Raw genomic sequence first — 16,448 nt, 5'->3', positions numbered from 1 at the left:
GATCTGCTCCATGGACTGCAGGTCGGGGGACAGTCCTACCGGGGACAAACACCAGGGGGCGCCATGCTCAGACCAAGAGTGGCGTATCATTCAGCAGACGCTTCTATCCAATGTTACTTATAGATGAAAAGGCTGTGCTAATGTTACTTATAGATGAAAAGGCTGTGCTAATGTTACCTATAGATGAAAAGGCTGTGCTAATGTTACCTATAGATGAAAAGGCTGTGCTAATGTTACCTATAGATGAAAAGGCTGTGCTAATGTTACTTATAGATGAAAAGGTTCTGCTGTGCTGTGCTGTGTGCTGTGCTGTGCTGTGCTGTGCTGTGCTGTGCTGTGCTGTGCTGTGCTGTGCTGTGCTGTGCTGTGCTGTGCTGTGCTGTGCTGTGCTGTGCTGTGCTGTGCTGTGCTGTGCTGTGCTCCCTTGGTTACCAAACCCATGACCTTGAGGGTGTCAGCAGCGTGCCCTACCAGTTGAATGTAGCAGTTGCGCTTCAGCGGAGGGTGTGTAGGTGAGGGCGTGGAGGGGAGCTTTGGGAGATCCAGCCTCCTCTATATATATAGCCTCCACTGCAGCGTCCCCTCAGCCAGGGCACCACTAAGCCCCCTCCATCCACCGTTAACCCCAGGGCTCTCCAGCTCAGGCCACAGGCTCAGGCAAGGGCTGGTTTTATGGGGAGCTAAATGAGACGTGCTCGGGGTGCTGATCTGGTCTGACAGGAGGAGGACAGCTGTTGCTCCAGAGTGGAGATATGAAATAGATATGAAACGCTGGCCCTGACACCAGAAAGACTACAACTCAGTATAGTTGTTGAGTGACGGGTATAGAGGATGAGGACTGACTGTGTGAACAGAAATCTGACCGCTTTGTCTGTCTCTTTGTTTTTGTTTCCCTTCTGTCAGCAAGTGTGTGTGTGTGTTTGTGTGTGTGTGTGTGCGCATCTGCATATATGTGTGTGTGAGCGGGCTGGTTGGAACCACACTCACCCCCATGACAGCAGAAGATCTTCTCGTCCACAATGGCAGCGATGGGGAGACAGTTGAAGCAGTCGGTGAAGGTCTTCCAGAGCTTGATGTTGTAGCGTCTTTTGCCTGATGACGGAACATGACACATACGCACGTCAGTTTAGAGCGCATACATTACATACATATACAGCCGCGGAAAAAATTAAGAGACCACTTCAAAATTATCAGTTTCTCTGGTTTTACTATTTATTGGTATGTGTTAAAGTAAAATGTACATTTTAGTTTTATTCTATAACCTACTGGCAACATTCCTACCAAATTTCAAATAAAAATATTGTCATTTAGATTATTTATTTGCAGAAAAATGACAATTGGTCAAAATAGCAAAATTGATGCAGTGTCTTCAGATCTCGAATAATGCAAAGAAAACAAGCTCATATTCATTTTTAAACTACACAATACTAATGCTTACACTTAGGAAGAGTTCAGAAATCAATATTTGGTGGAATAACCTTGATTTAAAATCACAACTTTCATGTGTCTTGGCATGCTCTCCACCAGTCTTTCACATTGCCGTTGGGTGACTTTATGCTACTCCTGGCGCAAGAATTCAAGCAGCTCGGCTTCTTTTCATGGCTTGTGACCATCCATCTTCCTCTTGATCACATTTCAGAGGTTTTTGATGGGATTCAGGTCTCGAAATTGGGCTGGCCATGACAGGGTCCTGATCTGGTGGTACTCCATCCACACCTTTACTGGCCTGGCTGTGTGGCATGGAGCATTGCCCTGCTGGAAAAAACACTTCTCAGAGTTGGGGAACATTGTCAGAGCAAAAGGAAGCAAGTTTTTCTTCCGGGACAACGTTGTACTTTGCCTGGCTGAGGTTTGTAAAAGACCATAAGGATTGAAAAAGCGGACTGGAGGTTCTTCTAAGTTCGTCTTCTCTGATGAGTCCGATTTCACAGTAGGTGCAAGACTCTCTGGCTTGTAGGCCTCTCCAGGTCTCCGTCTAACCATCAGACGACCATGTGTTGGGCAAAGCTGAAAATTGGACTCATCAGAGAAGACGAACTAGAAGACCCTCCAGTCCGCTTTTTTCAATCCTTATGGTCTTTTACAAACCTCAGCCAGGCAAAGTACAACGTTGTCCCGGAAGAAAAACTTGCTTCCTTTAGCTCTGACAATGTTCCCCAACTCTGAGAAATGTTTTTTCCAGCAGGGCAATGCTCCATGCCACACAGCCAGGCCAGTAAAGGTGTGGATGGAGTACCACCAGATCAGGACCCTGTCATGGCCAGCCCAATTTCGAGACCTGAATCCCATCAAAAACCTCTGAAATGTGATCAAGAGGAAGATGGATGGTCACAAGCCATGAAAAGAAGCCGAGCTGCTTGAATTCTTGCGCCAGGAGTAGCATAAAGTCACCCAACGGCAATGTGAAAGACTGGTGGAGAGCATGCCAAGACACATGAAAGTTGTGATTTTAAATCAAGGTTTTTCCACCAAATATTGATTTCTGAACTCTTCCTAAGTGTAAGCATTAGTATTGTGTAGTTTAAAAATGAATATGAGCTTGTTTTCTTTGCATTATTCGAGATCTGAAGACACTGCATCTTTTTTGCTATTTTGACCAATTGTCATTTTTCTGCAAATAAGTGATCTAAATGACAATATTTTTATTTGAAATTTGGTAGGAATGTTGCCAGTAGGTTATAGAATAAAACAAAAATGTACATTTTACTTTAACACATACCAATAAATAGTAAAACCAGAGAAACTGATAATTTTGAAGTGGTCTCTTAATTTTTTCCGCGGCTGTATATCTATGACCTAAGTGCCATCATCTTCATTTCCTCTAGGGGGCAGGTGACTCAGCAGGGTAATCTGCCCATTCCCAGAAAGAGGCGAGATTGCAGAAGCCAGCTCACCCACTGGAACATCACACCTGCTGACCCTAGCGTACACACACACACACACACACACACACACACACACACACACACACACACACACACACACAGGCTAACCCTAGCTCAAAGACACACAACCACACACTAGTTTGTGTGGGTATGGCCTCAGCTTTCAACAGTCAAGTAACTCTAAAAGAAGTCATGTGGATTCGCATTACGATGGTTTCATGGCAGACCAGATCATGAATAGCTAATGTCAGGATCACCTTAAATAAACATGTAACTGATGCATCAGAGTTTAAATGAATTTATCAGTCAATCAAACCAGTATTGAAGAACTGCGTATAAGCAACCACCCAGTTTCTACCATAAACAATGTCCCTTAGAAGGTCTTTGTTGTAACTTGTTAATATCCAACCTGATTAAATCAAATTTCTGAAAATCTGATACCCATCTTGCCAGGATTTCCCCAGGTATGGCTTCTACAGCTGGCTGCTCATGGAGACCACTGGCCACCACTGAGAGGGTGGAGCAGTCAGACTCAACACTGAGAGGGTGGTGCAGTCAGACTCCAACACTGAGAGGGTGGAGCAGCCAGACTCCAACACTGAGAGGGTGGTGCAGCCAGACTCCAACACTGAGAGGGTGGAGCAGCCAGACTCCAACACTGAGAGGGTGGAGCAGCCAGACTCCAACACTGAGAGGATGGAGCAGCCAGACTCCAACACTGAGAGGGTGGAGCAGCCAGACTCCAACACTGAGAGGGTGGAGCAGCCAGACTCCAACACTGAGAGGGTGGTGCAGTCAGACTCCAACACTGAGAGGGTGGAGCAGCCAGACTCCAACACTGAGAGGGTGGAGCAGTCAGACTCCAACACTGAGAGGGTGGAGCAGCCAGAGCATCTCTCTGTGCTACGCAAGGCTGGGGGTGCTGCAAGGTGATCAGCCACTGCAACAACAGCACTGTAGTCTAAAAATAGACAAACACACACATGCACACTCTCCCCTCACCTCTGTAACACCCAACGATTTATGAGGAGCACGCACACACACACACACACACACACTCACACAACTGCGGCCGTGTTCAATAATTCATGGCAGAGACTTGCCCGAGAGCTTAGCTGTCACAACGCTCATTTCAAACTCACACAAATCACTGGGCTGTACTGACGACAATCTTCCCAAAGTCTCGGGGTGTGTGTGTGTGTGTCTGTGTGTGTGTGTGTGTGTGTGTGAGTGTGTGTGTGTGTGTGTCATAACGCTCACAGAGGGTAATTCTTGGGAGTGCAGTGAAGCTAAATCTTGGAGGGAGAGTGTGCGCTCGTCCCACTCGGCTATGTACACAGGGGTTGACGGGCGATCCTGTGAGTATTATAATCTCCTTTTAATCAAATAAGCTCAAAAGCTCTGAAGTTTCAACACTATCCCCCCCCCATACCGACTGTGGATGACAAAGGCCTCTTGAACCCGCGCTCTCCCTCTCCATCATAACTCTTTCCCCCACACACACACACACACACACACACACACACACACACACACACACACACACACTCACTCACTCTCTCGCCATGACTCTCTCTTTCACTTTCCCTCACAGACACACACACAACCATTTAAGCCCTCATACTCAATGACAAAATATGACATTAAAACCACCTCACCCCCCATCCCATGCAAAACACTGATCAAACACCCCAGAAAGCCCACCCTCCCCTCCCGGCTCTAGCCATCACCCAGCCCTGTCGTCTAGGGTGCCACCCTCCCCTCCTCTCCCTGATCTACCCGTCACCCAGCCCTGTCGTCTCGGGTGCCTCCCCTCCCTGCTCTCCCTGATCTACCCATCACCCAGCCCTGTCGTCTCAGGTGCCTGCTCTCCCTGCTCTACCCATCACCCAGCCCTGTCGTCTCGGGTGCCTTCCCTCCCTGCTCTCCCTGATCTACCCATCACCCAGCCCTGTCGTCTCAGGTGCCTGCTCTCCCTGCTCTACCCATCACCCAGCCCTGTCGTCTCAGGTGCCTGCTCTCCCTGCTCTACCCATCACCCAGCCCTGTCGTCTCAGGTGCCTGCTCTCCCTGCTCTACCCATCACCCAGCCCTGTCGTCTCGGGTGCCTTCCCTCCCTGCTCTCCCTGCTCTACCCGTCACCCAGCCCTGTCGTCTCGGGTGCCTTCCCTCCCTGCTCTACCCATCACCCAGCCCTGGACACTCACACTCGTCGTAGAAGCCATAGATGCGGTTGATGGAGGCAAAGTCTCAGGGTCTGTGTGTGTGTGTGTGTGTGTGTGTGTGTGTGTGTGTTTGTGTGTCATAACGCTCACAGAGGGTAATTCTTGGGAGTGCAGTGAAGCTAAATCTTGGAGGGAGAGTGTGCCCTCGTCCCACTCGGCTATGTACACAGGGGTTGACGGGCGATCCTGTGAGTATTATAATCTCCTTTTAATCAAATAAGCTCAAAAGCTCTGAAGTTTCAACACTATCCCCCCCCATACCGACTGTGACCCCGCTTGAACCCGCGCTCTTTCTCTCCATCATGATTCTTTCTCACTCACTCACTCACCTCACCTCACTCACTCACTCACTCACTCACTCACTCACTCACTCACTCACTCACTCACTCACTCACTCACTCACTCACTCACTCACTCACTCACTCACTCACTCACTCACCTCACTCACCTCACTCACTCACTCACTCACTCACTCACTCACTCACTCACTCACTCACCTCACTCACCTCACTCACTCGCTCGCTCTCTCGCTCATGACTCTCTCTTTCACTTTCCCTCACAGACACACACACAACCATTTAAGCCCTCATACTCAATGACAAAATATGACATTAAAACCACCCCATGCATCACACTGATCAAACACCCCAAAAAGCAGCCCAGCCCTGTAGTCTAGGGTGCCACCCCACCCCTCCCTGCTCTACCCGTCACCCAGCCCTGTCGTCTAGGGTGCAACCCCACCCCTCCCTGATCTACCCATCACCCATCCCTGGACACTCACACTCGTCGTAGAAGCCGTAGATGCGGTTGATGGAGGCACACTCGTGGTTGCCGCGCAGCAGGAAGAAGTTCTCGGGGTATTTGATCTTGTAGGCCAGCAGCAGGCATATGGTCTCCAGCGACTGCTTGCCCCGGTCCACGTAGTCGCCCAGGAACAGGTAGTTGCTCTCGGGCGGGTAGCCACCGTACTCGAAGAGCCGCAACAGGTCGTAGTACTGGCCGTGGATGTCTCCTGAAGAGGGAGAAAGGAGAGAGAGAGAGAGAGAGAGAGAGAGAGAAAGGAGAGAGAGAGAGAGAAAGGAGAGAGAGAGAGAGAGAGAAAGGAGAGAGAGAAAGGAGAGAGAGAGAGAAAGGAGAGAGAGAGAGCGAGCGAGAGATGGTTCAGAATCAAAGAGCAGGGATGATGGTATGCAGTGAATGACTAGCCCTGGAGCTTGTATTGAGGTAGATGACAACTACATGATTCATCCAGTTCAGACGTCGGGCAGAACAGAAGGTCCCTGTGGCTCAAACGATAACCACCTCACGGGATCAACTACAAGCTCCTCGTTTATGATAAAATGTACTACACCATCTACACTCAGCAAAAACAGAACCTGCTGGGTTACTGCATAAGGTCAAAGCAATGTGAGCTCCAACCTCTGATACAATAAAATCTGTACAATCTACAAATAAAATAGGAAGTACGTTTGGCATGTCATGTGTCTGAATGCCGGTTCTTTTAGTCACTCCGATGCGTGTCATCTCAAGGTCTTCCCCTCCCCCAGTGTCCCTTCACTGGACTCATCCTTCTGCCAACTAGAGTGGGTGTTTGTGATTGTGTGTGTGTGTGTGTGTGTGTGTGTGTGTGTGTGTGTGTGTGTGTGTGTGTGTGTGTGTGTGTGTGTGTGTGGTTCTGTACTGCTAGAGTGGGTGTTTGTGATCTCTTGCCACAGACTGAGGGCGGAACCTCCCACACCACCAGTATAGGCTAGCGGGTGGAGGACCGGTGTGGAGTGTGAGTGGTTCTGTACTGCTTCTCAACTCAGGTCTTGAGTGGGGTCTCCAACACCACCAGGATGGGCTAGAGGGTGGAGGGCTGGTTGTGAAGTGTGTGTGTGTGTGCGTGTGTGTGTGTGTGTGTGGTTCTGTAGTGCTTCTCACCACAGATCTTGAGTGGAGCCTCCAGCTCCACCAGGATGGGCTAGAGGGTGGAGGGCCGGTTGTGAAGTGTGTGTGTGTGTGTGGTTCTGTGTGTGTGTGTGTGTGTGTGTGGTTCTGTAGTGCTTCTCACCACAGATCTTGAGTGGCGCCTCCAACACCACCAGGATGGGCTAGAGGGTGGAGGGCCGGTTGTGAAGTGTGTGTGTGTGGGGTTCTGTACTGCTTCTCACCACAGATCTTGAGCGGAGCCTCTAGCTCCAGCAGGATGGGCTGGCTCAGGAAGATCTCACGGGACTTGAGACACAGGCCCCGGATCTCGTTCTCCTGGAGCTGCACATTCTTCCCTGGCTTGGAGCCTCGCACTGCAGGGAGAGGGACACACACACACACACACACACACACACACACACAGGGAACAGAAGAATGAGGTCATGCAGGAAGACTAGGGGTGGAAGAGATTATCAATACTCTGAAGTATCGCAGTATTTTTCAGAACCCTGTATTGATTTTTAATTAATAGTTTACATGCAAAGATTCAGGGCAGACAGTGATTCATTTTGTGTTGTGTTTACAGCACTGCTTTCCATCTTTATACTCTGACAGTCCTCCTTAAATAAGATTTCAAAAACCCAGTATCGCAATAATAATAATACAGTATTGCAGTATAGAATCGCAATATATCGCATAATACTGAATAGCAACCCCGGTATCATGATACGCATTATATCACCCGATTCCTGCTATTACCCAAGGAAGACGCATCCATTGTCAGACAGATACACACATGACATGACCTTATCAAAGCCTGACCCACAATCAAGACAGTGACAAGAGACAGACAGACAGATAAGGACACCATCATAAACCTCATCGGGCCTAATCACCACATCCCACCACACTTGCTGGTTCCGACACACACACACACACACACACACACACACACACACGCACTCTTCCGCCGTGCGCTAGCATGACGTGTTCTGTCTCTCTCTCATCCTCAGCAGTTCTTAAAAAGGTGTGAACATATCCTTCTGGCTGTGTGCAGAGCAGCCCAAAACATCCTGATGATCTTTCTCCCGGGGAGGGATAAATACATGCCTCGCTACTCAGCACTGTTTGTGTTTCTAGGTGCGCATTTTTCACCGCCCTTCTCCTTGGAACTATTTTGGTCCTCCTACAAATGCTGGTGAAGCAGAATAATAAAGGGGAACAGAGAGTATACGAAATACCCATTTACTCACCCCCATCAGATTGTGTGTGTGTGTGTGTGTGTGTGTGTGGTTGGGGCGATGTATACAGGCCCCAATGGAACCAATTTACAAAAGCCGCTCCCTTTTGATGGCACAATACACAGAGTAAAGACGCTTTCTGCTGGGTCATATGACCTCCTCCTCCTCCTCCTCCTCCTCCTCCTCTTCCCCCACCCCCCCATGCGTTCGTCCCAGAGCGCCAGCGAGGTCTGGCGGGGACTAGACTGCAAGGCTTCCACTCAGCCTAGTGAAAAATTTAACACGCAGCTTCTACACGACAGTCAGCAAGACCCGCTTCACCCAGCACAGGAGAAGTAGGTTAGCATCTCAGACAGAAGAGATCAGAGGAGAGGGGACGAGAGAGAGAGAGAGAGAGAGAGAGAGAGAGAGACAGATAGGGGAGCGAGACAGCTAGGAGAGAGGGAGGTGACAGAGGTGGGAGGAGAGGATTTCCAGCTCCTTCCTCATGGTAGAAAAAAAGAGGATCAAGAGAAGCACAGAGAAGAGAGGAGAACAAAAAAAATAAACCGATAGTAAGAAGTGCAGAGGACAGGCAGAAAAACAACAAAAAGGAAGGGGGCAGAATGAGAAGCTTTTCCAGATCCTTCCTTCCATCAAAAAAAAAGAGAAAGAGGCAGAAAGAACGACCTGAGCTCATCAGAAAGACACCAGGGCAGAAGAGGGGAGGGAAGACGAGTGTGTGTGTGTGTGTGTGTGTGGGGGGGGGGGGGGGTATAGCTCTGTTCTGTCTTCCTAGCACCCGGGGGAGGTGAGCGGAGGGGTGGAGGTGTTTGGCAGAGCCGGCCGTGGCCTACTTCTGCTGTGTTGAGGCGGCCCTCACTGGAGCTGCCGCCCTCATGGCAGAATCAGCACCGCCGCTGGCCGACCTTCTGCAGTCACCTGGCCCAGAACACCACAAACGTGCTATCTGCATTAGTCCATAAACAACATCTCTCTCTCTCTCTCTCTCACACACACACACACACACACACACACACACACACACACACACACACACACACAATAAAGGCGTGCTTTCCACATTAGTGCACTGACTCACAAACTTTCTAATACACCCATAATGACTGTGTCTGGGCTGCTCAGTAAGGGGGGATAAAACCCAGACCCGTGTCAGTCCGATGACTGCATCAACCCCCACCTCACCGTCCAAGTCACACTCTGCATCCATCCAAGTGTCCAGTACTTTCCTTTCCACACAAGTGTTTAACGCACATGAACGCACCCTTAGTCACAGCCTGGGCACTCTCTGTGTGTGTGTGTGTGTGTGTGTGTGTGTGTGTGTGTGTGTGTGTGTGTTGGAAGCCCAACTGCGACAGCGAAATGAGCCACCAGCACCACCCTCGTTGGGCCTGGCCGGGTCTATTTATACCCTAACAGGAAGGCGGTGACGGGGACACGACAGCTCAGAGACAGCAGCTGGCCTTCTCCAAGGTGGATTATGTTATCAAGTAAATGACTTTTTATTGTTGAGTGTGGGATTAAGGCAGAGAGAGCCATCATAACGCGGGATGAAAGGAAGAAATAAACCCGCTCATTAAAACTCAATGAGTTTCTCGTGGCCCGCTTCACTAATCAGATTAGGACGAGGTGGGGACATACTGAAAGGGACACACACGGTCAGTCGGAGCCTGGCATGACCGTGGGGGCATGGCTGGCATGACTGTTTGGCAGAGCCTGGCATGACTGTGTGGCATGGGTGGCCAAGCTACAAAAAAAAAAATATGTCTTGTTTGCGTGCCTGCAGAGGGGGAGAGATAAGTGGCTTAAACCGCTTCTCCTCACACTGTTCTTTGTGGTTAGTCATCCACAAGACCGTAAGCATTTAATGTAGTCAAAACTTGCGCCTGATAACCTTTGTGACAAGAGAGGTGAGTAATGGACACAACATAAACATTATAAGCAGCTATCTGCCCCCCTGAGGTCGAAGCTGTGATGTGGCCCTCATTAGCAAGAGCACTGAGCACATGTAAAGTGGACTGGGGCCATGTAGTGTCTGGTTAGAGTGCCCACACAGCACACACTAGCGTTAGCTTAGCTTGTGATTGACAGGCAGGGGGTAGAAGCAGCTGCATAAGCTGCCCCCCATCAACACACACCCGTCAATGATGAAAGCGTTGCATTGCTAACACGCTCGTCATGCTGGAGATTGCATTGCAATCACACACACTGACTCTCGCTGCAAAGGATCCCGTACACAGGAGTGGCTGGCACATACCATGCCCCGCCTTTTCTTGAGACTGGTTGAGCGAGTGTGCACATGCGTTTGTCTGTGTGTACACGTTCACAGCCCCCCCCACACACACACACACACACACACACACACACACACACACACACACACACAGTGGTCTGTCTGTGGGCTGACACACACACACAACAGACCCCTGTGCAAAAACAACTCAGCCTTCCACTTCACCTCAGTTCTCCTCCATCTCTCCCTCCCCACCACCATCTCTCCCTCCCCACCACCATCACCACAACAACAACAACAACAACAACAACAACAACAACAACGGCGCACTGTTCTCCACGGAGAGAGTAAAGCCTTAAGGGCCTGTTCTCTGGCGTAAACAAACGCAGTGCTAATGAAGTTATAACTGTATTACAGAACTGAGGCACAGTGTTAGGCAACAATACAAGTCTTGATAAGCTGCCGCCAGGACATTTCTTCATCCCCCACCCCCCCCCCCCCCGTGCGGCCGTTTGCCGTTACCTGTGGACTCGCTGCCTTGCTCATTCACTTCCCGTCTCACCTCATTCAGCTGTTCCTCTTCAGCGGCGGCAAATATTGACTCTCCTCTGCTATTGCCAGTTGCTATGCGTGCAGACTGGCCCTGACTCACGGCTGTCTCTGCAGTCTTGGTGGACTTGACGGCATCCGAGTGAATGACCCGTGTTTGTGTGGCGCCAAGTGTGTGTGTGTGTGTGTGTGTTGGCTGGCTGCTCTCTTATGTAAGAGGACTGTTTTATGCATCTCTCTGATGGGTGGACCACTGAGGATTGCCAGCACTTCTTTTCTAACAGCAGGAGTTCCTAAAGTAAGCGTGTCCTAAAAAAAGGCCTTCCTGGGGGTGTGTTGAGTGTGTGTTTATGAGCGTGTATATGACTAATCTCATGGGGTGTATACCCACATCACTAGAAAAGATTCGCTCTCAAACTGCAGCGAGCCTCATCCCGACGAGGATGGCACTTTGTACTCTTCAATCGCAATCCTGACACTCAAATTCACCAGCATCAAATGAAGATGCAACCCCAGTTGTGGTGGAGCCTTACGAGGTGTGCTGGATAGTCACCGTTGGAGAGCCAACCAGACGGCCCGGGCCTTAGTGAGCCTCAACCGGCGCTCGTCGGACGGTCCCGGCTGCTTCAACCCCTGCTGCCCTCCGCTTTAATCCTGATGTTCCATCCCCTCGTCTCCTGGCCCTTAGAAAAACAGCACGCGCTGGTCCCGGAGACAAACATGCATAATCCACGTGTAGGCTTGGCACGTCCCCGCCTGCCATTCTCAATGAGGGGCGTGGGTGAGGTGGGGTTTGGGGAGGAGAGGAGAGGAGAGGAGAGGAAAGGGATGGGCCCAGGTTTGGGGAAACGGCAGGCAGAGGGTTGTGGTTGGCGAGAGGATCTGTGACCTCCAAAAACAACAGATATGCCAGGTGTCCGCCTTGATGTTTTTCCGCCCACCTCAAAGGGCCGTGGGCGCGGGTGCAGTTATACAACATGACCAGATTGCTGCGGGAACAGCTCGTGTCAAAGCGAGAGTACATGATAAGGTGAGCAGCTCAGTGACCCGGGAGTCATGGCTGACTGTAACGGCTGGCCATAAAAAAAATGAACGGCGGCTCGATTAAAAGCCTACTTCCCATGAGCTGGGTGTGTAGGCCTGTCCTCTTTTCCAGTGGATTACAGAAATGTACACTATGAAATTATGACTACAAACCCAAGATAACAATGCTTCAAGATAGAACACAAACATGATAAGTGGGGAACTGATAGCTTACAAGAGATTTATGAAGAGCTATGAAGGACTAGAATCAAAATTCCACAATGTCTGAATTTATATGTGTGTTACTGATTACAGTTTTACAAGAAATAAACATTCCTCTCATGGACTGTCAATACTACTGTGCTATGTGCCGCACACTGCCTTGAGGCCATTAGCTCGATTACACTGTATCAGACTCCTATGGCCCTTACAGATGGATACCTAATGCTAGTCTGCAATTTGTTTCAAGAATGAATAGCTTGGTGTACCAACACCGGTTTACTTTTGTGAATGCATGCCATCTTTCAATCAACTTCTCACCAATAGGCTATATGCTACATGTACCCAAAATTCAGTGTAGTCAAAATCATATAGCATCATAGTGCTCCAGCTCATCTCATAAAATAATGGTTGAAAAGGCCTTTGTACAGATTAATCAAAAGAAGGCAAATCCATACAGGGTCACCAGACTTGAACACACTAAATCATTAAAAAGAACCACCAGATATTCCACTCAAGCTATCTGAATAGCAGGAGTGAGTTCGTAAAATCCTTTAGATTTTGATGACTCCAACACTGGCTTGAGGCAAAAAGCCCCCCCATCCTGATGGAATCAATACTGGCCCATGTCGTCACACAGGTAACCTACTGATCACCACGTTTATAGACTGTGCTGTGATCCAGGTGTTTTAGAACAGATCCCGCTAACGTCCCGATGACGTGTACAACAGTTGTACTGTCAAGATCACAATAATGTATAGGTAAACTACATACCGCGGATCTCATTATCAGGGTGGGAGTGTTCGTAGCCTCCGTGGTATAATACATGCGCAAAAACGTGTATTTGAGGTCATATGGACGCAAACGGTTATTGAAAATTAGAGGAGCTTAACACACACCCATCCAATACGCAGCCAAACGAGGGCAAACCGAATGTGGAAGTGGGTCGCTTCCCCCTGCAGTGCAGCCTACACATAGAAAGCTGTTCATTGTCAGACGTGTATGACATGCCTCAATAAAACGATATCAGATGTGCAGCTAAGACGAAAGATGTATCGAAATGACCTCTCCCCATTCCAGATGGGATGATGTCATTCTACAACCTTGCGAAAAAAATTAGCTAACAAGCTATCTTACGTCGGACGGCAAATTTCAATTGCCGGGTATGCTAGCTACAATGTAAACACATTTAGGGTGCGTTGGCTGTGGGGAATTTCGCGGGATTTAAGAACCCTTGAGTTGGGGCAAATAAGATTGAGGCTTAATGTCACCCGCACAGACGAACAAATTATACGTTAAACTTCGACGTTTAACTGCAGCTATTTTAGATATTTGCAAAGGGAAAAATCCCGCCTATTGATGATAGCAACCTTCAATGGGTGCAGATATTGGTTGTCGAAGGAGGGCTAACACGTTTTTAGCCCACATTAGCTTTATGGCTAGCATGAAGACAGCCAGTCGACCGTAAGTCATGACTGGGAGATCCTGTTTCACATCAATATTGTGTTTTGTGTCAACCCTATCACGTATCACATATAACTTGTTGCTTTGTAGCGTTTACTAATCGATCTCTTTTATTAATACAAACATTAAAAGGACACAACATATATAAATACTGAGCTGCTAACGTTAGCTGGCAGGAAAGAACCCGAACTGGTTAGCTGTTTTCGGGGCTTCTATATTGCTTGTCAGGCAGAGTGCTAGATGCACGCTAGGTAGCAATGTTGAAGCCGTAGCGGTGTATTCAGCTATGTGCCATTCCGCTATCTTTGCAGTATTAATAGCGTTATGTAAAAGAACATTTCAAAACAAACAAAACTTGTGTTGATGATAACCTGTAATAATACAACACGGAAAACGGTTCCTGCCAACCAACCCTGTTAGTATTAGTCAATCAATCCTTACCTTCCAGGAGCCGCTGAATGATACTGTCTATGTTGAGCTTGTCGATGTCGGCCATCACGTTACCTTGCTAACGTTGTAGTTTTTAAGCTAGCTACCTAAATGGTACACTTTACAATTCGTAAATCCACAAGCAATATTACAAATTAAAACAAACCAGGATAAATTGGTTGTGCCAAAGAAATTTGGTTTTAAAATAACTCCGCAGTGCCACTCCTGCACAGTCGACTCAGTGATAACCAGTGACAACAACTAAGCAATGCTGGATGAGCTTGCAGTGTGATGCCGGCAGGCGGAGCGATATATGCATTGGGCGGGGAAGCTAACGCAAACCGAAGTACGCTGTTTTTCCTTGCGTAGAAATAGTACTCATGCATTTCAGGTAGAGCCGTCTGGTAAAGCATGTTGTAGATATCTCTTAGATGTTAAGACCTTATTAAAGTTTTTGCATGTGGTATTTATAGTATGTGAGTTTAGTCTATGACTTATTTTAAGAATATTGTTGATAACCATCAAACCTTCCTTGTGCTCCCATAAAAGCACACATAATCACATCAAAGTTGCATGAATGTCATGGACAGAAATGTCATGTTATTACCAAAACTTTGCAGCGACAAAAATAGCAGCCACTGTTGTGAGAATTCTTCATTTATCAGGGTGCCCACTTCACGCCTCCGTTTGTTGTTCCTCCGGTGTTTTGGCTTTCTAGGAAGTATCATAATCCTGTCAATTTATAAACTTATCTGAAAAGATCATACAGCCTATATAAAGTGTTTTCATGACCTGTTATATTTTGTTCCAGTGTGTGTACAGGGGAGGAAAGGTCTTACAATATAGGGCCTACAGCTGCAACAAATATGTTAAATTAGATTAATTAACTGGTACCTATACCACAATAGACGCCTGTCGTGTCAGTGTTATTTGTGTTGAACGTGAACCACTGACAAAAAAAATGTTGTAAACATGTCAATTCTGTTGCATTATCAAGGTTGCAGTCGTCGTTGTTGATGAACCTTTAGCTTTAGCTGACGCTTCACAACAGAGATATGAAATCTTTGACCTGAAACATGGCTGTCAATGTTCCTACCCCATGATTGAAAATGCCTTTCAGATGCACATTCAAAGGTATGTCTACATATAAACTCAGACACAGTTATCTGTGTTTACTCATGGCTTTGGCATATTTGAAGTACAGCTGGGGGCGTTCCAAGTAACGTTATGTGGCTTAACCTTAACCTTAAAGTTAACTCAGAGGCAGTGGTAAACCTCCTAACAGAAGAGCCCTATATGGCTTTGTTTTGCTTGGAGAATGAAGCCATAGAGCTCTTCTGTTAGGTTTACCACTTACTATGAGTTGACCTACCCAGGTTTGACACTAAATCATGTAATACTGTTGACTATTATCAACATAATAAATATTGTGCTACGACTTCTCTTCTTTGTTTGTTTCCACGGTCTCTGCTCGAATGTAAGCATGCATAGCAGAAATAAGTGCACAAAGCAAGTGATATTGAGTAGAAATACAAAAGTAGTATAGCTGGATGGTGGTGGTAGAGGTCACTGTTTGTCATATGTATGGCAAGGGATTGAATCCAAGTCGATCATTAAGGGTTGTTGGGCAAGTTTGTAAGTAACTTCACACATGCTTAGTTGTAATATGTGGTTAGATAGATAGATGGATACTTTATTAATCCTGAGGGAAATTTAGGAAATCCTTGACTGTATATAGCTTTTTATATGTAGCCCTTGTAATGCTCCCAGTGTCACTACAATAATATAACCTGAGTGTTGTCGTCCTTTGCCACCTGAATGGAATCTAACAAATTCACGCTGGGTATAGAGTAGATGCCATAACAGTTTAGAAAAGTACAATTTATTTGGAGTAAGAAACCTTTATTAGGCAATGGAAGTGTGTGTGTGTTCGTGTAAAATGGTGGGTACATATGTTGCATTAATATCATTAAAAGTGTGCTCTGATAACCAACTTTACACTTATAAAGTTAGGAGGGTGAGTAATTGGAAATACTATTAAACTGAATCCGCAAACGAATGTAGAAACTCCGCCTCAGACAGCCCCTTCTGAGTTCATCTCAAAACGTGTATGGTCCCTTTGGACAGCCTCTCATTAGGCAATCATATTGCCTATTCATGCCCACACATCAACAGAGAAGCTTCTCATTCACTTTCAATAGGGTGACATCATGCGTTGCTCAACTGAATTGTGGTTCTGTTGCTTCACTTTGCTTGCGGCAGAAAGTGG

The 16,448-nt window shown here is 47.6% G+C and overlaps 1 protein-coding gene across 1 annotated transcript in view; it reads right to left on the bottom strand.

Annotated features, from left to right (window-relative positions):
• ppp1cc (protein phosphatase 1, catalytic subunit, gamma isozyme) overlaps positions 1-14,425 on the bottom strand; it is an 18,617-nt gene extending 4,192 nt beyond the window's left edge. The window contains exons 1-5 of the mRNA XM_080848120.1: positions 14,192-14,425; positions 7,264-7,395; positions 5,892-6,122; positions 988-1,092; positions 1-35 (exon numbers count right to left, since the gene is read on the bottom strand). The exon at positions 1-35 is cut by the window's left edge and continues 189 nt beyond it. Of these exons, the coding sequence (XP_080704246.1) occupies positions 1-35; positions 988-1,092; positions 5,892-6,122; positions 7,264-7,395; positions 14,192-14,246 (558 nt within the window). The 5' untranslated portion in view covers positions 14,247-14,425. The remainder of the gene's footprint in view (positions 36-987; positions 1,093-5,891; positions 6,123-7,263; positions 7,396-14,191) is intronic.
• Positions 14,426-16,448: the final 2,023 nt, after the last annotated feature.

This window comes from Sprattus sprattus, assembly GCF_963457725.1.
Source record: "Sprattus sprattus genome assembly, chromosome: 11".
NCBI classification, from domain to species: Eukaryota; Metazoa; Chordata; class Actinopteri; order Clupeiformes; family Clupeidae; genus Sprattus; species Sprattus sprattus.
This window is presented reverse-complemented; position numbering and strand designations above follow the sequence as displayed.